The sequence below is a fragment of the Meles meles genome, chromosome 1 (genome assembly GCF_922984935.1).
Source record: "Meles meles chromosome 1, mMelMel3.1 paternal haplotype, whole genome shotgun sequence".
Lineage (NCBI taxonomy): Eukaryota > Metazoa > Chordata > Mammalia > Carnivora > Mustelidae > Meles > Meles meles.
The window spans coordinates 26087896-26114052 of NC_060066.1; the positions used below are offsets into that span (position 1 = coordinate 26087896).

At 32.8% G+C, this 26157-nt stretch overlaps 1 protein-coding gene across 2 annotated transcripts in view; it reads left to right on the top strand.

Annotated features, from left to right (window-relative positions):
- CSMD3 (CUB and Sushi multiple domains 3) overlaps positions 1-26157 on the top strand; it is a 1273428-nt gene that overhangs the window by 486782 nt on the left and 760489 nt on the right. Inside the window, exon 7 of one of the 2 annotated variants that reach the window (XM_046025880.1) lies at positions 24082-24393. The exons of the other annotated variant lie outside the window; for it this stretch is intronic. Within the exon in view, the coding sequence (XP_045881836.1) occupies positions 24082-24393 (312 nt within the window). The remainder of the gene's footprint in view (positions 1-24081; positions 24394-26157) is intronic. 2 annotated transcript variants of the gene reach the window in all.

Sequence of the window (26157 nt, forward strand, 5' to 3'; positions counted from 1 at the left end):
TAAAGTATCCAAAGTGAAGGCAGTAGTAAGAAAATTAAGAAAGGCATACTAAATAAAATCAGGACCAATAGAAACAAAACTTTAATCAGAGTCACTTTATCCCAGATTCCATGTTCTAATAGAATTTGCAAAATATTTTGCTTTAACTTTTTAGTGTGGATATAATAATGTTTAGTTAAGTATTTATATATAATTCTTCAAGAAATGACATTATAAAAGAAGTTTAAAAAAGATGGATTATAGGATCTGGGAAATATATTTTAAGTTCTGTATTGTTAGTTTTACCATTTGTAACAGGTAGGAGAAAGTCAGTATAGGGATCAAACTATCAAACTTGTAAAATATCTTTAATGTAATTGCTATTTTAGCCTCTGATAATATCAACTGATATAAAATTAAAGGTAAGTGCACATATTATATCTCTTTGGCTATCCAATTACCGTCTTTGTATTATGGAGTTCTGACAGAATTATTCAAGCAGTTGTCAATTCCCTAGCCAGTAATTACTTGACACCTGATTGCTAGCTATTATTCATACATTCGTAACAACAAAAACTCATATAACTATATCTCATAGAGACAGTTGCATGGGGAAAACAGGTATTCATCAAAGAATCATAAATCATTAATGCACATCACAAGTTTGAGTGAAATGACTAATTACTTTAAAATATGTGGTTGAAACAGATGCTCAAGAATAAATAATTTAGAAATTTAGTTTTTAGTTAATAAAATTGTTTTAACTTGTGTGACAAGTTTATTGAAGAGTTAGAATCTAACTTAGAGAAGAATAAAGTAATCTTGTTCTTTCTCATCACTACCTTTGAATGACCTCTATCAACTTTTTCTTCTCATCATCACCACGGAGCATTGACTTTGTGTCAGGTATTGCATCAGGCATTTTTTTCCCTCTATTTCATTTCATCTTCACAATGCATGATGCTGTGGTTTTCTTTTCTTCATTTTATAAACTAGGATTGACAAGATTCATAGGAACTAATGAGTGTCCTGAAGGTTTCACAACTTAAAGTGTCGGCATAGAAATCCATAGCTAGTTCTTTCTGAAATACTATTATTAGAAATACTATTGCTTATAACTTAGCAGAATGAATTTATCTTTTTGAGATAGAGTTTACCTCCAGCCCAAAGTTCACTTATTTATTTAAGATATTGGATATATATACATCTACTCACACTTTCTTCATGCTTTTCCATGACCTATCTAAAACCACTGGGTATTTTTCACCCATCTACACAAAACAGCTTTTATTTTCTCAAAACTTTGTTTAAAATATATAAGTGACAGATATGCCAAGAAGCTAGAAGGTAGTTAATGAATTACTTATTCTCAGTGTGTACCCCAGTGACTGAATTGCTAGTTATGGGTGTTTCCCACCAAACTTAAACTAAGATTAGGTCTTTCCCTGCCTGCATTTGTGCATGTGTCTCCCAAAAGTACTAAATCATCACACACTTTCGAAATCTCCTGAACCTTATAATATGGAAGGGCAACCTAAACTACCTTGTCCCTCAAAGATACAAATATCATTTTTAATCATATCATTTTTCACTGAGAATAGTATGGACAGCTGCAAATATACCTGTTTAATTAGATATAACAAAATTCATGGAACAATTCTAATTATAGTTTAAGGTCAATAACCTGAATAGAACTTCCAGTTGGAAATGTTAAGGATGTGAAAAAGATTGACCAGGATTCTTCCTTGCATTTGATTATTTTTGCTTCCATCCTCATGATTTTATAGCATGTTTTATGAATTAAAGCTAAGTCATGACTATCTTGGTTACTTTCATTATTTATTGAAGGTGCTTTAATTATTCAGAACTTAAATACTTAAACTACTCAGTTACTTAAAATTTCCTAATGTAAATTTTAATTAAATATTTATCACAAACTGCAAGTGAAACTTAGAATCGGAAATCACAGATAAAAGCTAAAAGATGTGACAGGTTAAAATCCTTCAACAAATCTCTCCTGTTAGAACTATGGCTTCTCAGTGTCTGAAGAGTAACAAATGACTGCTTCAAACTGTGTCCTCTCTTTCACCCTAATCTTAATAGGGTGGTGGTGGTTCTTCTTCTCTTCTTCCTTCTCCTCCTTTTTTAACTAATTCCTGTCACATTATCTGCACCCTCACTGAACTGTCATTTTCTGTGTTCTTTCATACCTTCTCATCATTGCACAAGTTTTTCATTTAATCACTGTGGCCCGCGCCCCTCAGTGGCCTATATCTCTTAAATGCCATCGTCCCTGTGTTTTTCCTTCTATAGCAATTCAGATACGATTTTTCTCTTTTCACATTATTTCTTTGAGTATAGCTAATTTTTGTAAATTCTACAACTCCTGTAAGGTAAAATATATACTTTTTATTAACTTTTATATTCCTCTTCAGGCCGAGAATAGTGCCTTAGAGATTATAAATCTAGATATCTTCTATGGAATGAATGCATATAAAATTTGTATTTATTAATTTTGTTTGTATAATATATCAGTTACATTTTGTCTATTTCCAGACCCTTACAGATGCATTTTTTTCAAATATAAGAATAAAAGATATTTTTAACACTCATGATATCAAGTTTAATTATTTTTAATTGGCAAGGCTATTGTTCTTACCCATATGGAAAGTAATGAACCGAGTCCCTTGTACAGGTATCCTAATTTCTAAATAAATATACATACACATAGGTGTATTGGTTCAACACTTATCTGAAGTATAATGTGAAGAAGGGATGAAAATTAAGATGTCAGGCATCAATGCAGTATTATAGAACAGCAACATTTATTGGATTTGGGTCAAAATCCTAAAATTCTTAGCCCTTAAAAGTATCAGTTTTATCAGTGATAAAACAGATATAATTAATTTCTAAATTATTTTAATAATTATATTCCATGGTATTTTTGAAAGCATCTGTCATGGTACCTTGACATTTTAAACATACCAGGGATTCACATAGCTGATCTGCCTAATTTATTATATGACTATTTTTCATGAAAAAGATTGACAAAATAGCATTGTGTATCTTCTTCCTTTATTGTATTTGTATTTTTCATTGGAGTAATAGTAATGAAGTCTATCCTGTTTTCAATTTTCTTTTGCATCCAGTTATTCTTGTTAACAACCCTGTTTCTGCTAGTAGTGAAAGTACATGCATCCTTGAAGTTGGACATATCTGATGAAACATAGGACATTATTTCACATTTACAGACGTTTGCTTTTAAAATTTCCTTGATGGGTGTAACTAGTGCAATCACACATTTGTACTTGATATTTGCAATAAATTAAGCAAATATGATCTATTTTAAAATTCATCTTAGTTTTAATTATCCTATGATTATTGATTTGCCCTTTGAAGCAATCCATTGTCCCCAATCATCAAGTAATATTATCTCTGTTTTAAATTGGCACTAGCCTTCACTTTGATCTGTCCTTTGACTGTATTGCTTAATCAGTTCTCTACATGTCAAACTAGAGTGAATTGTTTTTTTTTTTTTTTTAATACAAATTGTAACCTTCCTAGTGCATTGTTAAAGAAATTTACTGACAAATATATTTGGCTCTATATGGCCAACTCTTGCCTGTATCACCAGACTCCCATGTAACCTGCTCCTCTCTATCTCTCAGCAACATCAGCTTTTTGGAAATATTTTCCTTCAGCTTTCATATAGTTGACTCCTTCTTCTCTTTTAGGTTTAATATAAACATCTTTTTCTCAAAGAGGCTTTCATTGTCCAAGTACCTGGAACTCTCCATTAAGTCACATTTAAAGTTTTCTTTGATTAGCTGTCAGTTGTTTCGTTTCTCTGTTAATTTGTTGATTTATTCTAAAAAAAAAAAGTTGATTTATTCTATCTTTTCCATTTTAAAAATATTAGTTTCTTGAAAGGAAGATTGGGTATGCTCTTTCCCTTTATATCCCCTGCATAGCAGACCCTAGCACATAGTAGGCCCTCCATAGATATTTGTAAAATGAATTAACAAATGAATACCTGCTTCTTGGTAGACATTTTAGTCTGTTTTCTTAATTGAAGAATTAATACATCTTAGGGCATGCCATAGAATGCCCTTATCTCATTTTTTATACCCCATTTTAGCCTTCGGGCATCGTTCTTGTTCCTTAAAACTTCAGAGATGAAAATTTTTGAATATCTTGGAAACAATTTCCAGCTTGTATTGATAGGCTTTAAGGGTCACGGAAGAGCATTATTCATAGTCACATTTGTGCCAGTTACGCTGGCGTCTCCCTGCTGCTCACAGCATCTGTTTCTTTCAGGGATTGTGCTCCTCAGCTTTTAGCATTCCCATCACTTCGTCTGTTATTTATTTGGAACATTGGTTTCAATTAGCCATTTGGATATTTTTTAAACCTCAGTACTCATTATACTTTCCATATCCTCCCAGGCAGTTCCTCATTCTGCCTGGATCTGCTCTTGGCTCTTAATATGGAGTCTCTGGTCTGATGTATTTACCTTTTCAGCCTTTGCAAATGTGCATTCTGGTGCGGAAGCTCTGTAATAGCTATTTTCAAACTTTTTCATCTTTGGAATGCTCTAGTGGGGAAAGGGGCCAGGAAATCTACCTCATTTTCTTCCACTGGCCACTGTGTCACATATTTCTTGCCATAGTAGCAAACGATGACCATCATCAACTCTCTGTAGGCACCCATACACATACACAAACGTGCACATACATGCACACACATGCACACAGACACGTTATCCATGAACAGCAAAGTGATCTGAATGTAAATCAGATCTGCCCTCTCTGCTGCTTACTTAGAATAAATTAGAACATAAAATTCAAACTTCTTACAATGGCATACAAGTCCCTAATTTTCTAATACTTAACACTCTCCCACTGCCTTTGGGAACATACCATCTTCTTTTTAGCCTTAAAGTCTTTGTATTTGCTGTTCTCTCTGAGTGGAAAATTATGCCCTCCAGTCTTCCCATGATAGGCTTTGTTGTTATTGTTGTTAATCATTCTAGTGTCAGCACAAAGAATCTTCTTTGAATAAGCTGATGTGATTTAGACTACCCTCCACAACTTAGGAATTCACAAGGACTGGCTCCTGTATTTGTGCCTTCACAGTATGAACATTCCTGAAATCCTTGTGCTTACTCTCTTGGTATCTCTTCCTTTCCCTTGATCATTTTAGAACCAGATGAATGCCTGGAATATAATGAATTCCTAATATAGTCTGTAGAAGGAAAGAAAGAAAAAAAAGAATGAAAGAGGGAGGAAGAGAAGTACAGGGGAGGAGAGATAGAGTAATATATTACTTCAATTCTCTATTTTCAGAGATTTATGAAGCTAAACTAGATCTTATAACCTAATGATTTCTTTTTTGGGATTCCCTAGGAGAATAAAAACAGTTCATTATTTTCATTATTTCAAAAAGCTTAATTAAATCTTACCCATCACAGGGCCTCACATTCTAACACAAATATCAATTTTATTTACTTAGCACTGTAATTAAATTAACCTAGTGACATATTGGTTACTTCATGGCGATTAGAAGAGCTGATTAGCAGGTGTTATAATTGATTTTTTTAAATGAACATACATTTCTTATTGTGAAAGAGATTCAGTTTATTTGTAAGAGAAATTTTCCATTTTTTTCCTTAGAGAAATATAATGGAAGTATCATTTCATGATGAAAAATGAGAATCACTAACCCAACCCAAATTCTTCATGTGATAAGTAAGGAAACTAAGGTGAATTGCCTACAATTTTATTCCTAGTTTCAACATATCAGTGTAAAATCCAGAACTAATTTCAAAACAGTGTTCTTTCTCATGTGTACACCTCATCTATGAAGTGATGTTAAAAAATGATTGTAAATACAGATCTTCCTTGACTTAATGATGGGGTTACATCCTGATAAACCTATTGCAAGGTGAAAATACCACAAGCCAAAAATGGGTTTAAGACATTTAACCTACTCAACATCACAGCTTAGCATAGCTTACCATGAATGTGCTCGGAATGAGTAAATAGCCTACAGTTGGGAAAAATATCTAATAAAAGGATGATTTTATAATCAAGTGTTGACTATCCCATGTAATTTATTGAATGCTGTGCTGAAAGTGAAAAGCAGAATTGTTGTATGGGTACACAATGCATGAAGCATATATGTTGTTTCCTCTTGTGATCACGAGGCTGATTGGGATCTACAGCTAAATGTGGCTACCCAACATCACAAGATGTGATGCCTCATATTGCTAGCCTAGGAAAGCTCAAAATTCAAAATTTGAAGTACAGGTTTTACTGAATGCGTATCGCTTTTGCACTATTTTACAGTCAGAAAATCCCAAGTTGAAGCATCTTATGTCAGGAACCATCTGCAATCAGATTTTGTGACAAGTGAAAGTATGGATGTAGTCATACTATAAATGATCTTTAGCACAGATGACTTTAAGTGGTCTGACTCAAAATTGCACTGTGTATAATGTATACATGCAATTTTAGGTTCAAAGGATATTTTTTTATCTCATCTTTTTCTGTATTGTGAACTTCAGGTTATGTTATTAGTTGGTATATTATTTTTTCATTCTAGTTTGTTTCAAGGCATACCATACAAAGTTTCATCTTAATTAAATTTTAGAAGTTATTCACCTGTATATAAAATAATTCTATTCTCTGTTAGGAAAGTCACAACTTCACAGATTCAGTGACATTTTATAGCAAAAAATCATCTTTCTGAAAGGAAAATGTATTTTTTGAGAACACATTTTATGATCACACATAAAGACACACTTGAGCTTACTATTTTTGCAGATAGACTGTAGGTGACTCTAATGACGTGACTGAGAACTCTGAGATCCCCTGATAGTCTCCCAATCCTATGCAAAACTTCTAGCTAGTGACTAACATTACAGAGCATAAATTTCATCCTTTAACAAAAGACTTTGATTGACTTTATGGTGAAGTTATATTTTTAATTCAATAAAGAATTCCACCTACCATTTTGAGGAATTGATGAAGTTGGTCCTCATTGGCATGGCATTAGAAAATTGAAAAATAGCAACCAGAGGGAAATGGATGTAAACATTTAAGATTTTTGGATTTAAAAAGTCAAATATCTTCTTTTTTTAAAAAGATTTATTTATTTGAGACAGAGAGAGAGAGTGTGTATGCATGCACAGACATACATATGTGTGTGCATGTGTGAGTGGGGGAAAGGGCACGGCAGAGGGAAAGAGGGAATCTCAAACAGACTCCCCACCCTACCTGGGGCTTAATCACAGGACCCTGAGATCATGACCCCAGCTGAAATCAAGAGTTAGATGCTTAACTGACTGAGCCCCTCAGTCACTCCAAAAGTCAAATATCTACTAAATATCTTCTAATTTACTTTTTTTAAATTTTAAATTTTTTTAAATTTTTTAAAATTTCTTTTCAGTGTTCCAGAATTCATTGTTTATGTACCACACCCAGTACTCCATGCAGTACGTGCCCTCCATAATACCCACCACCAGGCTCACCCAACCTCCTACCCGCCACCCCTTCAAAACCCTCAGTTTGTTTTTCAGAGTCCATAGTCTCTCATAGTTCATCTCCCCCCTCCAATTTTCCTCAACTCTCCATCTCCCCATGTCCTCTGTGTTATTCCTTATGCTCCACAAATAAGCAAAACCATATGATAATTAACTCTCTCTGCTTGACTTATTTCACTCAGCATAATCTCTTCCAGTCCCGTCCACATTGATACAAAAGTTGGGTATTCATCCTTTCTGATGGAGGTAAAATGCTCCATAGTATATATGGGCCATATCTTCTTTATCTATTCATCCGTTGAATCAATTTTGAGAGTATTTGAAAACTACTAAAAATTGACTATATTTTTACAAAATTGTTTACAATTTTGCTAGTATTTGAAAACTACTAAAATTTACTTTATAATTTCGAGGCGGCTTTTTGTTTTCCATCAGTGGAAAGAGAATGCATCCTATCACAAATCTACCTTCTTGTTAAAAAGCATATTTGGTCTGTGAAGGGATGGGAGAAATATGGTGTTTGTTGGAGAGCAGACTTGAGGAACTATTTCTGTTGGCTTCATGACAAAACCCAAATATCTTCCTAATTAACTATTTCTGTTGGCTTCATGACAAAGTCCAAATATCTTCCAAATATCTTATACTATACCCACTGTACCATATTCTCATAATATGCCTTCTAGCTATATTTTCAGCCTAAATTCGTGTGATTCTCTGCTTGCAGTCTGTGATTTACACATATTAAATGGTCTTTAATTCCTAGAAACTAACAAAATCTGTCTTTTTTCATGGTCTTTATACATGTAGCACACTCGCCTGGACCATCTCTTTCTTTTTACCTTGGAAGCTCTAATCATCTTCCCTATTTGAATCTAAAACGTTTCCTTCAGAAAGCTTCTCTTTATAAAGTCACTGCTAAGACCAGATTAGTGTTTCTATTATATATTCCTACAAAACTCTGCATTTCACTTACTATGTTAGTTAACCATGTCTTGAAAAAGCTACCCCAAGTCTTATAGGTTTAAAACATCAATGCTTTATTACTTCTCATTATTTTATTGGTTGTCAGGATGCCTCTTGGCTTGCATATGTCGCTGCATTAAGCTAGAGAGTTGACTGGGATGTGAGGACCAATATGGGCTCACTTGGTACTGTCAACTCGGGCACTCCAGTTCTCCTTCTTGTGCCCTTCATTTTCTAAAAGGGTAGACCTATTCCCTTACATGGTAGTCTCAGGGAATTATCCCAAGAGAGCAAAGGTGAAAACTACAAGGCCTTTTGGAACTGAGACTCTAGAACTCACACAGCGTCACTTCTGCTGCATTCTGTTGGTCATAGCAAGTCACGAAGACAGCCTAGACCCAAGAGGTGAAGAAACAGACTTTATCTCTTAATAGAAAGAGTTGCAAAGAATTTGTGGCCACTGGGGCGCCTGGGTGGCTCAGTGGTTTAAGCCTCTGCCTTCGGCTCAGGTCATGATCTCAGGGTCCTGGGATCGAGCCCCGCATCGGGCTCTCGGCTCAGTGAGGAGCCTGTTTCTCCCTCTCTCTCTGCCTGCCTCTCTGACTACTTGTGACCTCTCTCTCTCTGTTAAATAAATAAATAAAATATTAAAAAAAAAAAAAAAGAATTTGTGGCCACATTAACCTAACACAGCAACATAGTGTCATCATATTTTTTTTTAGTTTTTTCTTGTTTTTCTACTTACAACATCTCTCTAGTTCACCATTGTATCCTAATACATAACAGTGTCTAGCAGAGTAGACATCTAATATATATGTGTATTTGAATAAAACAAAACAAAAAAAAAAAACAAAAATGTGTATTTGAAAAAAAAAAAAAAAAAACAAAAAAAAATTAAAAAAAAATTATTAATTTTTATTCATGACATGTGGAATTCACATATTTAAATTTTATTATCAAAATATATTATCTTGAATAAAAATACATATTATTTCATAGAAATATAGAGCACAAGAGACTATATAAAACATAGTTATAGAGAAATAAAGTGAAATGCCTAAATCATAACTGAATAGGAAACATTATATCACCAAGATTAACAGTACAAGCCAAGAAATCTGACAGTTTGAATAAAAGTGCCAGATCAATCAGTATTTTATTTTTATGTTTCACTTTTTCATTTTTTAAGGTTTTTTTAAAAAAGATTTTTATTTATTTGACAGACAGAGATCACAAGTAGGCAGAGAGGCAGGCAGAGAGACAGAGGAGGAAGCAGGCTCCCTGCTGAGCAGAGAGTCCAATGTGTGGCTAAATACCAGGACCCTGGGATCGTGACCTGAGAGGAAGTCAGAGGCTTTAACCCCCTGAGCCACCCAGGTGTTCCATTTTTTAAGGTTTTTAGCTTGAATGTCACTTTGTGTTTTACCATGAGCTATTATATTAATGGGTACATTCTGTAGCTCCCTCACTTGAATGTAATCTCTCTTAGGAAACATACTGTCTGCCACTTACCTCTGAATCATTCAGTGCCTGTCATGGAATAGGTACTCAAAAAATTCTTGTTAAATAAATACATGAGTTGAATATATGAATGAATGATCTTAATCAAGGTATTTACCCTTGACTATGTGAATTATAATCTACCACCTATGATTGTTACAAAGACTAAATGTAAAATATTTATCATGGAACTTACTAGAATTAAATGGTAATCATTGGATGCTTGTTCCCTTTGCCATATTAAGGAAATTCTCTCCAATGATTCTCTCCAATAGACCCTCTGCTCCCCTCTCTGTTTCTTCTTCTTCTGGAATCCCAATTATTCTAATGTTGTTTCGTCTTATGGTGTCACTTATCTCTCGAATTCTCCCCTCATGGTCCAGTAGCTGTTTGTCCCTCTTTTGCTCGGCTTCCTTATTCTCTGTCATTTGGTCTTCTATATCACTAATTCTTTCTTCTGCCTCATTGATCCTAGCAGTGAGAGCCTCCATTTTTGATTGCACCTCATTAATAGCTTTTTTGATTTCAACTTGGTTAGACTTTAGTTCTTTAATTTCTCCAGAAAGGGCTTTAATATCTCCAGAGAGGGTTTCTCTAATATCTTCCATGCCTTTTTTGAGCCCGGCTAGAATGTTCAGAATCGTCATTCTGAACTCTTGATCTGACATAGTACCAATGTCTGTGTTGATTAGGTCCCTAGCCTTCGATACTGTCTCTTGTTCTTTTGTTTGTGGTGAGCGGGCTATGGACATTGGGGAGGGGAGGCGAACCATAAGAGACTATGGACTCTGAAAAACAACCTGAGGGTTTTGAAGGGTCAGGGGTGGGAGGTTGAGGGAACAGGTGGTGGGTGATGGGGAGGGCACGTTTTGCATGGAGCACTGGGTGTTGTGCAAAAAGAATGAATACTGTTACGCTGAAAAAAAAAATAAATAAAAAGGGAAAAAAATGGTAATCATTGATTGATATTAATATGATTAATAGGACTTTGAATCAGCATGGAATAGTTGCTGAAAACTAATTGATTTCTAGGTCTCTAGGGCGAGTCCTTGTAGGAAAGCATCTACTCTTGAATAATACAATTTATGTGGGACTGAGATAAAAAGAATATAGATCTTCCATGAAGAATTCTGAAGGTTGGAGAAGTCCTTGTAGTTAAGAGACCCAGAAATTTACAGAAGCTTTGTTCATGCTTAAATAAAATAAAATAAAATAAAATCCAGTTTAGCAACATGGTATGAAACCTCAGGGATGATAATGTGCGTCTTTTAACTATTAAGTAGCAGATAATTTTTGAAGATAAGTAAAATTAGATTACTATGAATGGTTTTATGAGGAAATTAAAGGAGGGAATAGAACACAGAGGCATCATATATCAAGCTGAAATGAAAAACAATGACAAGACAGGCTATTAGATGTGGTGTGCATTTTGGCTGTATTTGCAAGTGAAAGAGGTGTGAAATTTATCTATAGATTTGAAAGGGCGAGAAATGTTACTTTGTTCTTTTAAATTCAAATAAATTTGAGAGCTGCCATTTTGCCTAAGAAGAAGAAAATTCTGTCCAGATCATTTGGAGGGTGGGAGGAAGAAACAAGGGGAACTTCTTCTTCCCTTGTGTTGCACAAGAATCTGAAAGGACCTTTTCAGTGTATGAAAAATGAGGAGAAAGGCACTCAGTCATTGTTTAAGCCTATAGTTCCCTTCAAAGCAAATGATTCTGCACTTTCCATAACGAGCCTGAGATGAGAATCTTAGCCAAAGGTGAGAGTCCAGGTTCCTGGATCCTTCTACTTTCCTGCAGTGAAGCAGGAAGCGGGTTTTTGTGTGTCATCTTCATTGCCTCTCCTTGGCTCTTCAACCTCTACCCCTCTCCTGTCATTTGATGTAAACCCCGAAAGAGGCCTAAATTGTTAGGAAATGAAAGATACAGAGAGCTCTTGGCACAAATTTCCCTTTTAGCCCTGCAGAGCCATCTTCCCCTAAGGCAAAAGAATTGCAAGAAGGACCTAAAAACAGACATGTCTTGGAGAAGCAAGTGATAGGAAAGAAAAACAATGGGAATAAAGCATAAATAAATAACTTACATGTTGATTCAGGCACAAGTGTTTACATGTTCTGTTACATTGAGGAGGTTAAATGGAGGTGTATAGATTTCAGGATTTAAGGTTGTGGTTTGGGGATTGCATAATTTAGGTCCAAATCCCAGCTTCCCGCTTACTAGCAAAATGAGTCAGTTTATGTTTGAAGCTGCTTTGAGGTTTACTATCCTCAGCTTAAAGGTACTTTTGAGGATGAAATAAACTAATTATGACTGTGTCTAGAACATAATTAGTACTGGGTAAATGGTGTTGCTCTTTGTAACATGTTTGTTTAAATAGTTCTGTTATCTAGTCACTTCAAGTAAACATATTGGAATGCCAAATATGTTTGTAGTGTCTTAATCAACTCTGTTCAGAAATTTGGAGAGAGACAAAGATACCATTCCACAAAGGGAGAATAGCAATTTTCCATCACCTTTATAAAAATTAAAAATATATTTCAGAAAAACATTTAGATATTCATATTATTAACTTTGATATATTGCAATTACAATACACCAAATCATCTGGTTAGATATAAAATTTTTAGAAATTTAAAACCACTTTAATAGGTAAGAAATCTTCCTTTTCTTTCAGTAATCTTTTTCATCAGATAGTCTGTCAATTAAAATGTATGTAATCCTGATCAAATAGAACATGTTTACTCCAGAGAGCTTTGTCAGAATTCAGAGGATATAGAAATATATGTGTATAGTGTGTATGTGTATCCCTCTATAGAATTAGATACACATAATATGTATACATATAGGGTTTTACAGAAATATATATATATTTATATATATATAAATATATATAGAGAGAGATTATACGTCTCTATATATCAGAACTTATATATATATTTGTATATATAGGAATATAAGGGATAGAGAGAGATAACTGAATTTTCTACTTTCATTTTATATTTTCTGTCATCTGAAAAAAATAAGGACGAGAAAAGACTTACAGGTCAAAAAGGCCTACTTGGTAATTTGAGGATGGTATCTTTATTCAGTATTCATTGCCATTTCTAGTGCTTGGATACAATTCAAAGTCCATTAAGTTCTTGCTGGAAATATCTTCAATTCAGGTTTCTTTGGATTGAAGCATAATTAAGAAAGCTGGCAATGTTTTGTATGAGTCATTATAGATTAAATTCCTAATATTATTTTCTTCTTCAAGTATAGAAAATATAGTTTATAATGAAGAAATGGCTAGAGTATTAGGTATTTGTAATAGTAAAATTAAGAATGTAGAATTTAGGGGTGCCTGGGTGGCTCAGTGGATTAAAGCCTCTGCCTTCAGCTCAGGTCATGATCCCAGGGTCCTGGGATCGAGCCCCACATCGGGCTCTCTGCTCTGCAGGGAGCCTGCTTCCTTCTCTCTCTCTGCCTGTCTTTCTGCCTAGTTGTGATTTCTCTCTGTCAAATTAATAAAATATTTAAAAAAATGTAGAATTTAGATACAAACAGAACTAAAGTTCTTAGCATACCTCATTCAACTTGTCTTTTTTTTAGTTTTTATTTCATAAAAAGATGCTTGTATGAATTTCCTCTAGATGTTCTTGTGACATCATCATGCCTACTCTCTCTATTCCGTAAGTTTTCATAGGATCAATCAAAGCATATTACATCAAACGAATCAATATTGGTTAATAGTTTTTACTTGTGTGGTATGCAGAAAATTTTCAGAGTTTGTAAGTCTGAATTATTTTCAAAGTAGGGTTTTCAGATAATATCCAGGATTCTTGGTTGAATTTGAATTTCAGATAAACAGTTGATTGTCTTTATTGTAAATCTGTCCCAAGTGTTGCACAGGACATACTTAGAGGGAAAAAAAAATGATCTGACATTAAAATTCAAGTAAGTGTCCTATGTTTTTATTTACTAAATCTAGCAACCCTTATTTCAAGGTACTTATGGTCTTATGATGCAGTCAATTAAATATTTACCCTATTATTTACCCTATGGACTACTAAAACTAGTCCATATAGTTTTAACATCTTGTCCACATTACAGCAATTACAACCCTTCTAAAGTGACAATCTTGTCATATCAGTTTCCTGCTTAATATTCTTCATTGATGCCTTATCTTTTCAAGCTTCCCTTTCCAGTCAAAATTTCTTGGCTCTTCAAGCATTGGTCTCTGCCTACCAAATCTGCTACCACTCTTTCTTCACTCCTGTCATACCACATAATTTGCAATTGCCTGAACATGTCTTGCACATTTCCCTGACACACTACTTTTCTAAGCTGTTACCTCTGACTAGGATGTTCTTTGAGTCACCATGCACCAGATGAAATCCGCTCATCCTTTAGACTCAATTCCAAAATCTTTTACAATACTAGAAAGTCTGTCCTACTTGGAAAGGATAGCTAAGGGCTTTCCAGTTGTATTTCCATAGTTCTCTATGTGTGTTTCATTGAGCATATTACATAGCTCTGATTTTTTAAATTCATGACAGTTTACTTGTAAGCCAGGGATGGGGATATGTGAAAGAGAAAAGAAAGTGTATGGGTGCTTGTGTGTTGAGGAGATGTATTTGTACTTGATGTACAGTAGTTACTTAATTCATGTTTGCGTAATACAAAAGAGGAGGGAGAGGGAATATGGAATGTCTCAGGTCTTAACGTCAGAGATTTGAAATGTGACATAGAAAAAGGGAAAATCTTCACTTTCTTCATGTAGAATTTGAAGAGGAATAGAAAGATTCATTAAGTAAATAATATTTACATTTTCTAGAATAAATATGAGATAACATTTATTTTTTCCCAAGATCTACAAAAAAATGTAAAAGCACAAGTCCCTTGCTGAATCTCTTTGTTTGTCTTTTGCTTTAATTTTTCCTGTTTTTCCAAGTAACTTCTATTCTAAAAGAGATGGGTATTCCTTTTTATTTAAAATACAAATTTATGTATCTCTTCCCCAGGGAAGATTTGAGTGAAGGAAGCTCTAATTAACCTTCTGATGTGTATCACTCAGAGGATCAGACTTCCTACTCCTAGATTAGGAAGTGTCAAAGAGAGTTGACCAGATGTCACAATGTTAGAACAGGTGATTTTTGAGATCCTCCTTAGTCAGATGTCCACATTTTATCTCAATTTTAACACATCTGTTTCAATAATTAAACAAAAGAACCAGAACCAATTTGAAGCCAAGTATACATGTAAATTTCAGCCATCGTTGTTACAGTATTCATACCTTTATTTTATTGATGATATTAAAAGATAGTGTTTGCATACTGTCTTGAAATAAAATGTGTTCTTGGTGAAAAAATTAAAAAAGGAACTTGGCAGAGTAATTACATGAAGGAATATAAAAATTTACCTTTCAACATGGAAATATGTATTTTAAATACCCTAACAGATAATTATACATAATACTCCAATATATAATGTGTAATATATGTGCCTTTCCGATTAAGGGTAGACTTTGAAGATAAACTCTACAGGTACTTATGCTTTCTGAAGGTTTTTTTTTTTTTCTTCCAGCATGCTACATTTCTCAGCCAAGATTAGCATTCATTTTCAAGCAAATCACTTCTGCTACTAATTAATTAGCAGCTATAGAATAAAAAGTGTCTTACAGAGTGTATGATGCAGGAAAATAAAACCTTTCTTGGCTTCAGTTTCTTATTAGGCTGCTCTGCTTTAACATATTTATACAGATATTCACTAGTTGCTCAGTAACCTTTCAATGATCAACACTGTAATAGTCTTTCCTTCATTCAGGCCTTGCCTACCCGCCCACACCTCCCCTACACCCCACTTGTTAGTAATGAACCTAGTTCTTACAATCATACAACAATCACATGGGACCAGCTATCAGTTTATGTATGGTAAATGCCTCCACCAGGAGCATTCACTGATCTATTGCAAGCTTCTCACTCCTCAAAAACAAAGTCTCAAGGTGTCCCTATTGCTTATTTTGAATAGAAGACTTTGAACTAATTCAAACTGAACGTTAAGCAATTATGCTAGGATGTGTGTTCTCTCAACCAGAAAGGTATTCGTGTGGTTTTAAGAAGAAAATTTTGAGAGGGCAATGCTTAATCCCAATGAGTATCTTTCAGTACCATTGGGCACACAGAAAAAAAGAAAACAATGTTGGGGTAAAGATAGCTCCTTGGTTCCCTGCAAATAATATCATATATTTAAAACCACTGTTATGTAAACTTTGTACTTTAGGCTTTAGAAAAAGAGGAACACTTAAAATTAATGAGAAATGAAGAAAGTCTCCCTCCACAAACCAGAGCTATTTTAGAAGGAAATAAAGGGTAAACATAGATATAGTCAAATAGTCAAGGTGAGGACTCAGGGACCTTATGGGCTGGGTCAGAATAAAGCCTCTCATTTTTTCTTTTAACCATGATGGATAGAAACGGTAACTTCACCGGTTCCTTTCCTTTCCTTCTCTCTTTTCTCCTTCACAATGCCAAATATCATCATTGTGTTGTTTTTTTTTTAAGATTTTTTTTTAATTTATTTATTTGACAGAGAGAGAGAGATCACAAGTAGGCACAGAGAGAGGAAGGGAAGCAGGCTCCCTGCCTAGCAAAGAGCCCGATGTGGGGCTCGATCCCAGGACCCTGGGATCATGACCTGAGCTGAAGGCAAAGGCTTTAACCCACTGAGCCACCCAGGCGCCTCTCATCATTGTGTTTTTTAAGGGGTGAAAAGGGTACTAGAGAATAGAAGAGAAGGGAAATTCTACCCCCATTTGAGAAAACACAATCCTCCTTGAAGGAGTGATTTATATGTTCTTGGATGTTTCATCCTCTCTTTTCTTTCTATTCTATCATATGCCATATCAATTGCAGTTATATTATGATGGGGTGTTTTATATTATTTGAGTACATTTGGACAGGTCCAATTTATTTTATTGATATCCTTAAAAATACATTTATCACTCAATAGTCATTGGTGTAAAGTAAAATATTTATTTTTTTAGAAATAAGAGAGTAGTATATTTTGCCCTATTCATTCTTTTCTCATTACACTCATTAAACATCAAACATTGCATACATTTGAGACATGCTGTCTACTTTCAAAAATTATTAATACATATCAATTATCTGAGACAGCAAGACTCTGAAAGTGAAGGAATTCCTGGTGTGACACTTTGGAATAAAAGATATTAGTATTCATTTTTCTTTTTTTTTTTTTTTAAAGATTTTTATTTATTTATTTGACAGAGAGATCACAAGTAGGTAGAGAGACAGGCAGAGAGAGAGGGCAAGCAGGCTCCCCACCTAGAGAGCCCGATGTGGGACTCGATCCCAGGACCCTAGGATCATGACCTGAGTCGAAGGCAGCTGCTTAACCAACTGAGCCACCCAGGCGTCCCAGTATTCATTTTCTTAATAGCAACTTTATATCATCCAAGGTAACTGGCAGCTATTTTGTAAGATTTGGTGGATAAGGAAATTAAACAAGGGTATGTTAAGTTACATTCTTTGTTTGTTGAATGACAAATACTTCCACTTTAGCTGAGAGATAAGATCCTCCATAAGAGAGAAGCCTAAAAATGCAAGATTCTAGGAGATGGTTTTAGAAAGATGTGGAGGGGCAATCTGTCCCTTTCTCACATTCTCATGAAATGTGACAAAGGTGACATCAATTTTACTTTGAAACCCAGGTCTTTAAGGTTTATTGTCAGTATTGCTAACCTTTATGGGAGAGCATAATGCTTAATTATACTAAAGACTTCAGTTTATATTTTGTGGATATTTATTCCTATAAGTGGTATGTGTGTTTGTGGTTGGGCCTTAAAATGGGCATTAAAAAATGCCCAACCCACATGCCTGGGCCTGTGGTTGGGCATTAAAAAATGATCTCTAGGATCCACCACTATACATAGTCGAGAACTCCAAAGTGGTTGGTGAGGAATACATGATCAGAGAGTTTGATTCTGTACCTTTTCTTGAATCAACTAGGTGAAACAAGAAATGGTCCTTTAAGAGAGAATATCTTCAAGACTCTTACAACTCTCTATTTAAAAAGTTTTCCCTAGCAGGTTCTTTTAGTACTAAGAAATGAGATGTCTATTCTCTCACATTTTTATAACTGTGTTATTTAGTATAACGTTCAGATATTTGCAACATATATGTTATACCTTTATCATATATGTTTTCTATATATAGTTTTTGTCATGGTTGCCCTGTATAATACTCTCCGTATACTTTCTAAAACTTTTGGTATTCTCTATATTTCACTTAGATAAAGGTATTTACTTGCTTTGCATGTGGATTTATCAACATTTTAATCAGAATATGGGATTTTTATCTCCTATGTAAACAACTTGACATTAGTCAATATCTTGTTGAGTATTTGTTTTATGATTGTTTATTTAATCACAGTAAGTGCGAATTTAGTAGATGTATCATTAAATCTTCCTATCATCACTTTCAGCTAGATTGCAAGTATTTATTCACTCATTTTGCATATTAAATCAACCTGATCACTTGTACCTGATAAACAATAACAAATCCATTTGCAAAATTTAATATTAACTTCCCTATTTAACGCTTAGAAATTTGAATAGGATCATATAAAATAGAAATATATATATACATATTCAATTCAGAAAGAATTTATATTTAAGGTTTCATTTCTATTTCTAAATTAGTATACACCTAATTAAATTAATTTCTGATCATAGGAAATCTGTTACTTGAATTACTGATTTCTTTTTAACTCTAAAAGGATCTATATCTTTTCACATTTTAACATTTCAGAAATCTGAATGCAGATGACAGGGGTTTTGCATTGTCATGTTATGTTGAATTGGTAGAATTTTTTTTTTTTTCTTAAAGGTGCATCTTATCATCAAGAGTATCTTATATTCATTTAATTAGATAATAACATAATCTTACGTAGTTTCAATGTTAACTATAGTATTTTAACCTAAAAAAACCCCTATAATATTAATATAGACCTGTTCCTTAAAACTAAATTACAAACTATTCTTTTTCAGGATTGTTTCACTTAAAATTTTCCTAATTGGCGAGACAATTTTATACTAGGTTAACGGTTCAAGTAGATTATATTTCTTTTACACTTTAAGGGTTAATTTCTATTTCAGTTTATCCATCTCTTCTGTTTAATATTCAAAGTACAAACACATCCACTAATTTGTACTGAAAAATACTAAGCTATAGAGATCTTAGCATACTGGAATTAATAATGTTTAATATTACCTAAGTTATATACCTGACTACAATATGCCTCCTAAAAATTATAGCATGTAACAAAGCAGTAGCTTTGTTTTACCTCATACCCACATACTGCAATTAGTTTTCAAGAGTTACCTCACTTATTGACATGTTTCTTTAAGTTTCATCTAAGTAGTAGTAAATAAAAGAAGACCTGTAACATACACATTAAATTACATATGCTAAAATTTCTAGAATATCTAAATAATGGCTCAAATAGAATTGTTGCATTAGTTGTATTTAGATTTTATTTTGATGTTATTTTGTATATTTTTCCTTTTGCATGTTTTCATGTTAAATGTTTATTGCATTTTTCTTCATTATATATCATAATACCACAAAATTATTCAATTAGAATTATTTTGTTAACCTTTTATTCAAATGTTTCACTCGAAATACTAAAATTAATGGAACAGAATATATTTTTATATAAAATAACATGCCAACATAAATATCTAAAAGCCACTTATTTGAATATGTAATTATCTTTAACGTGAACTTATGTAGCTATGTACATATTGGGCCATCCAGTATATCTCTAGCAACATATTCTGTTCTTCAATTCTGTTGCAAATTAGATAATAATTACAAAGCAGAGTGGCACAAAATTGTTTTTAAAATCTAAGGCTAAAAATTTGATCATAGTTTAAAATTCAATTATGAAATGACTTTTCATTTGTTATACTTTCTAAATGACACATAAATGGCTTTATATGAATTATGCTTAGCCTCTTGAAGATATATTGTTGAAATAAGAAAGACTTCAAAAACATAATTTTCATTATAATACATAATATAATCCAAATTTAATATTATAAGGATTACTGTTAAGTAAATTTGCGAATTTACATATGTAACATATGTCATTTTCCATTATCATAGTTCCAAAGATGACATATAGTTATGATTTATAGAAGCATGCTTATATATGTAAACCATTTCATTTTATTTTTGTTATATTGAGAAATGTTTTACTAAGGGAATATTAATAAAATATACTTTAAACCTATGTTTATGTTGTAAACATCTAATTTTTAAATATATCTCCAGTAATTTAATGGCAGGGTAATCTAATTGTGAAAAACACATCTTGTATACATAATTTGATTTCAAACAAAGAATGGATTTTCTGAATGTACATTTTATTCTTTAATTTGGGTTGTATATTGTATAACAAATGCATTTAATACTGTGCTATTAAAGAAAATGTTTATTTAATTGTGTAGCATACTTAAATTTCTGAAAGAAAACAACATATATTTTAATATTGGATTAGCTATATAATATATTTAATAATGAATTGTTGCTATACATAATCCTAAGACTTTTCCCAACATTGGCAATTACCTCATAAAACAGTTATGTATGCCAAAATGTTGAGTGTTTTTAAACTGTTAAATGGTAAATGTTGCATTTTGACAATTTAAAAATCTGTGTTTCATACACAGCCAATTTAAAGTGGTACCAAAACCAGTATTCTAAATTAGTCTACATTTTAGATAAAATGATTATATAATATATAATATAACTGTATGGTGATGGATGATTTTATTGCCTTATAAAGGAAATCAATGTTATTTTTATATAAGTTATTCCATTTTATAATCAAACATATTTAACCACATTTAGATGCACCTATGTCTCCTACTATTATATGATTACTTTTCATTCTACAGAAATTTGGACATTCTAAATAAACCCATTTCGCACAAAATTTGTATACTTTTAAGGGTTGGGAATTATAACACAAATCTTCAAGTAACTCTCACTTATGCAAATAAATCTTCAGATTCCACACTTTTCCAAAATGATGACTTTGAAAGTTAAAAACAAAATGGTCAGTTTTCCTCCCTTTGGTATTTCTCTTCATTATATGTTTGAAATATGACTTTGCCATGGTAAAAATTATGATATTTCCTTTATGAAATTCATTTTCTTTATTATTATTGTTAATATTATTTTAATATTATTAACTTTGTTCACTTATTCTTTCTTTTGATGAATATTTCTTGAGCATCTACTCTGTACCAGACACCATTCTATATGCTAGGTATTCATCAGTGAATGGAACAGAATAACAAAAATCTCAGCATTTGGGGAGCTTGCATTCTAGTGTGGGGAAGAAAGAATATGAGCACAAAATACACATAAAACATTGGAACTAGTTAGTAAAATATCTGGTTAAAAATATCTGTTTAAAATATATATCTGTTGGGGTATGATTGTTAGATAAATTGTTTTATTCAATCCTTTATTCCAACATTCCACCTAGTTCTACATTCAGGCTGAGGTTAGTACTGAATCACCACCACCACTAGTCAGAAATAGAGTTCTATTGCTGAAGATTTTAAGTCTGGAATTGCTAGCAAATTCTGGATCTAAAGGCTAAGAAAGATCAGTTTTAACTCTCAAATTTGGTCAAAACCTGTATTTATCTTGTTGTTTTCAAGCAAATGGGTGTTTGGAATTGGTCTGTAGGTTTTTGTATTAGTTACAGAAGCAACGTACACAGATCCCCAAGAAATACCCCAGAATTATTGACCTATACACAAGAGATTATTCATAATTACCTGTAATGACTTCAGTAATGGAAGATAATAAATAGCTATCCAGTTTATTCCTTGGAGTAAGGTTAGAACATTCAGACTTGTGATAGAGTACACTTTTTTTTATACTTTTAAGATTGTATTTTGCAACATATATTTATAGTTAAGTGGTTTCCTTTTTTAAACTAAAACTGAAAGCCTAGAAATTTTGATACAGTTATACAAAGTTTTCCAGTATTAGTTTTTCATCCTCCCTGATTTTATACTTCCTTTCTAAAGTGGAAGGTGCAGATAAATTCCCCAGGTGAATAATATGGATCAGATAATTGTTTTTACAGTAATAAGCACATAGGCATTCCAAATATCTAATCTATCCTGAGGTTAATTACTAAATGTTAGTCTTGTAAGCATAGTTATTGCTTAATCATGTGATTAAAGAAAAATCTTACTAAATATTAGCTTAGTAAATCTTACTGGCCAATTTGAATAACCAACATGGATTTAGGAGATTGTAATCTTCACAAAGTGGCTTGGATAAATACTCAATAGCAACTTCTTCCTGACTGATGTTTAAGAGTATATTAAAGGTCTTTAAAATCATCTCATAATTGTCACACCATATTTATCTTTGGCTCCCTTAAAATACAATAATTTAATTCTTTTGAATTTCTCTATCAAATTAACTAAGGTATAATAATTTAGGCTGGCAGAATTAGCAGATATGTGTCCCTTCCTTTGCTTATGAATGAGAGGACCTCATATTTGACTTCTTTTCAGCTTTAAAGCAGAAATCAGAATTACTGGTCTTGCTAGCCACCTGCCTGCAACACAAGAGGGGAAAAAAAAAGGGTAGAGCATGCCCAAACCACATTAAGTGGTTAAACTATTTTTCTCTTGCAGAACGGTTAAAATATTCCTATGTATTTTTGTCTACAATATCTAATTATACTTTGTAGACAGAAGTTCAAGATGCATTTTATTGAGAAGGCAAGTATATGAAAACATATCACTCATCTGCCTTAAAAAATATTAAGAAGATTTCTAAGCAGAACCTGATGATTATTCTTCCCATCCAAGTACTAACCAGGCCCGACCCTGCTTAGCTTCCGCGATCAGACGAGATCGGGCGCGTTCAGGGTGGTATGGCCGTAGACGATTATTCCTAATTTGTAGCTGTACTTCCAAAATTTAGTATTTTTTTCTTTTTAAGCATTTTAGATATCAAGACCATTTCAAATGTATCTTCATTCCATTTTATACTTTTATTATAAGGTTACTTTTTTCATTTTTTAAGAATTATGTCCTACCATGGGTAATCTTTTTAAAAGGTTTAGGTGAAAGAAAAAGAAAACCCTAATTTGGCACCTTTAAACTCTATTTTTAAATTACTATGAAACTTTAATAATGTTAAGAATGTAGAGAAATCTATGCCATGAAATGTTTATGAAACATTTGGATATTCTCAACCATTTATTAAAGCTAGTTTTGTATGAATAAAGGTTCTAAGCTATCAGTTAATTTTCAATCATTTCTAAATATAATGATTATTTTTAATAAGTTGAAAATTGGCTAATCTCAAGTTTTACTTTAAAATAGTGAAACGTATTACCAAAAATCCAAAAACAACCCACTAAAGTCTAAAGCATGTATAATTCATGACATTGAACATTTTATCATGTGGCTGCTTCCTGGCAAGTGAGGTTAAGATAGACATTTACATAGAATAGTTATTTCAGAGCTTTATTTTTTAATCATTTTGTTTTAATTTTGGCTTTGATTTTAAATTTTCTTTCACTTGCTTATCTTAAAATAGAAATGTTTGATGTTTTTCCCAGAAATTATGAAGAGATATGGCACAGACTATTCAAAGCATACTTTTTGAGAAAAGTGTGGTTACACAGTTACCCATTCTGTCAAAATTTGTCACTTGCCAGGAAATTGTTGCTAATATTCATCTGTAGATAAATAACAAAGAAGATTGATTCAGTACAACATAAAGGGTTTACTGTTTCGCCTCCCTCCCCCAAAATGTGTTACAGTGCAAATGTGGTATATTTGCGTGTGATATCTATTGATAGGTTGAGTGATACAAAGCAATCATCTGATCTGGTTACTTCGCATTCTAGGGACGTGTTTGTGTTTTGCCTCTTCATGTTGGTTATCCTTAAGGTAATAGAAGGGAATATAATTTATTAAACTTATCAGAAAAAAAATAAAATTTAAAAGAAAAAGTTAGCATCTAGTGCTACTGTGTCCCACAGGTTCTTCTACATTGGCCCACACTACCTCCACTGGTGAGTTAGAGGAGCATAACAGGACTTCCACTGGTGCTTTTGCTGTTGCTAGCACATCTGCAGATGTTACTGTATCCAGTGTTACAGCTGTCACCATCCATAGACTTTCCGTGGAACAGCGAGTGCAAGTTACGAATCTCAGAAATTCAGGTCTGGACCCCAACACGTCCAAGGATGGGCTCTCTCCTCATCAAGCAGATACACAAAGTACAAGGAGAAGACCAAGAAATGCTGAACAGATAGAAAGAACTAAAGAGCTTGCAGTTGTTACTCATAGAGGTATTGGATGTTATTTTACTTGTGCCCATTTAGTTACAGCAAAAGCTATATTTTCGTAATGATTCTAAGTAGAGAATGAGCTGAAAGAGAGCCAAGCTGTAGGAAGCAAACGAAAAACTTTAAAGTAGCTGAAAATGCAGATAGTAATAGCCAAAACTTGAATCATTTGAAAGCACAAAAATTTAAAAAAAAAAAAAAAGTGAAATGCAAATATTGGGTGGGGGTGGGGGTAAAAGTAGAAAGAAAAGAAAGCATAAAAGGGATCATAAAAACAAGTAGTAAATATCTATTGCATATTACATGCCAGTTATGATGTTGAGGTAATTGGAAATAAAACAGCCAGTTTCTATTAATAAGTGCACATATTGACACATTGGTTATTTATCCTACATAGCAGTTTTCAGCGTTTGCATGAAATTTTTATGTTACACAGATGCTATTGGACAATTAAGAAAATAGATAATTTGGACAAAATGGGAGCATTCTATCTGGTGATTATTTAATAAAGCTTTCTCTCCTACATCTAAATTACCTATTGCCTGAGCTATATGATTGTACTGAGATTTCTCATTTTGAAAAGGTAACAGCTACTCATTGAGATTATGGATCCAAATTTAAATACCCATTAACTTTCTAATTTGTATAGTAAAAAGGCCAAATCGTATGTTGGTAATTTTCCAGTTAATTAATGTTGCAAGCCTACCTTTTACAAAGTTAGGAAGTGTAGCAAGTGTATTTTTCTGTTTCTTGGTAGCAAGTTTCATTGAGCAGTTCATGAGAGAAAATCAGTGTAGTGTCAAAAATAAAGGGACTTCATTTATATTGATATATGCTTCAGTGGAAATACTAATTAATTGAACACGTTTCAAGTACAAAATACCTACTCCAACTCTGTTTCCAACTCATCATCATGTGTTCTCCAAAATGGTTATGTTTTATATAGTGTGGTTAGTAATGGTTTATACAGAGCACGATATAAGTGATGGAAAGCATCCTGTGCTCAGTGTACATGAAGGATAAACACAAAGATATCTTTATTTAATTTGGTTGAAAATCATGCAGAAATATTTCAGAAACTCATTTCCATCAAAATTCATACTGACTGTATTTTAGTTTTCTTTACTAAGCATCCTAAAATGAATTCTTAACATGTAGTAGTCTCCTTTAAAGAATTAAATCAATATCACCTTGCTTCTCTATTCACTTTCATACCATATTTCCACTGCTAAGAATATAGGAGTAATTATAAATTGATGATTTGCTTAATCAAGTAGACTTTCTTAGTAGCAGGAAATTTAAAAGTGTAAATGTTATTCTATTAAGGAAACCTTCTTCCCTTCAGTTTTTTCACTCTCTTTGGAAAATTGCATGAGCTAACACTGACATACTCCTCTGTAATCCATTGAATAAAAGATGGATAATTATCAAACATAAGTTTATTATATAAATCAAGTAATAATACAAATACTGCTGTAGTCAAAGTTTTCCACCAAGTGATCTGAGAAACTCTGGGGTTACAAATTCATATCTTATAGAACTAGGAAAAATAATGCATTTTGAAAAGAGAATAAATAATAGAATAAATAATATTATTCAATGTTATTGAATAAAAAAGTGATTTTTAAAATTACTCAATTTAAAATTTTGAACCACATTTAAATAAATTTAATTCAGTGTATTACTTCCTTGATAAATTCTAAATCAGTACTCAAGTTTTCTCAATTGTCATAGTCTTCTCACTCTATTTTAGAGCTAATACATATT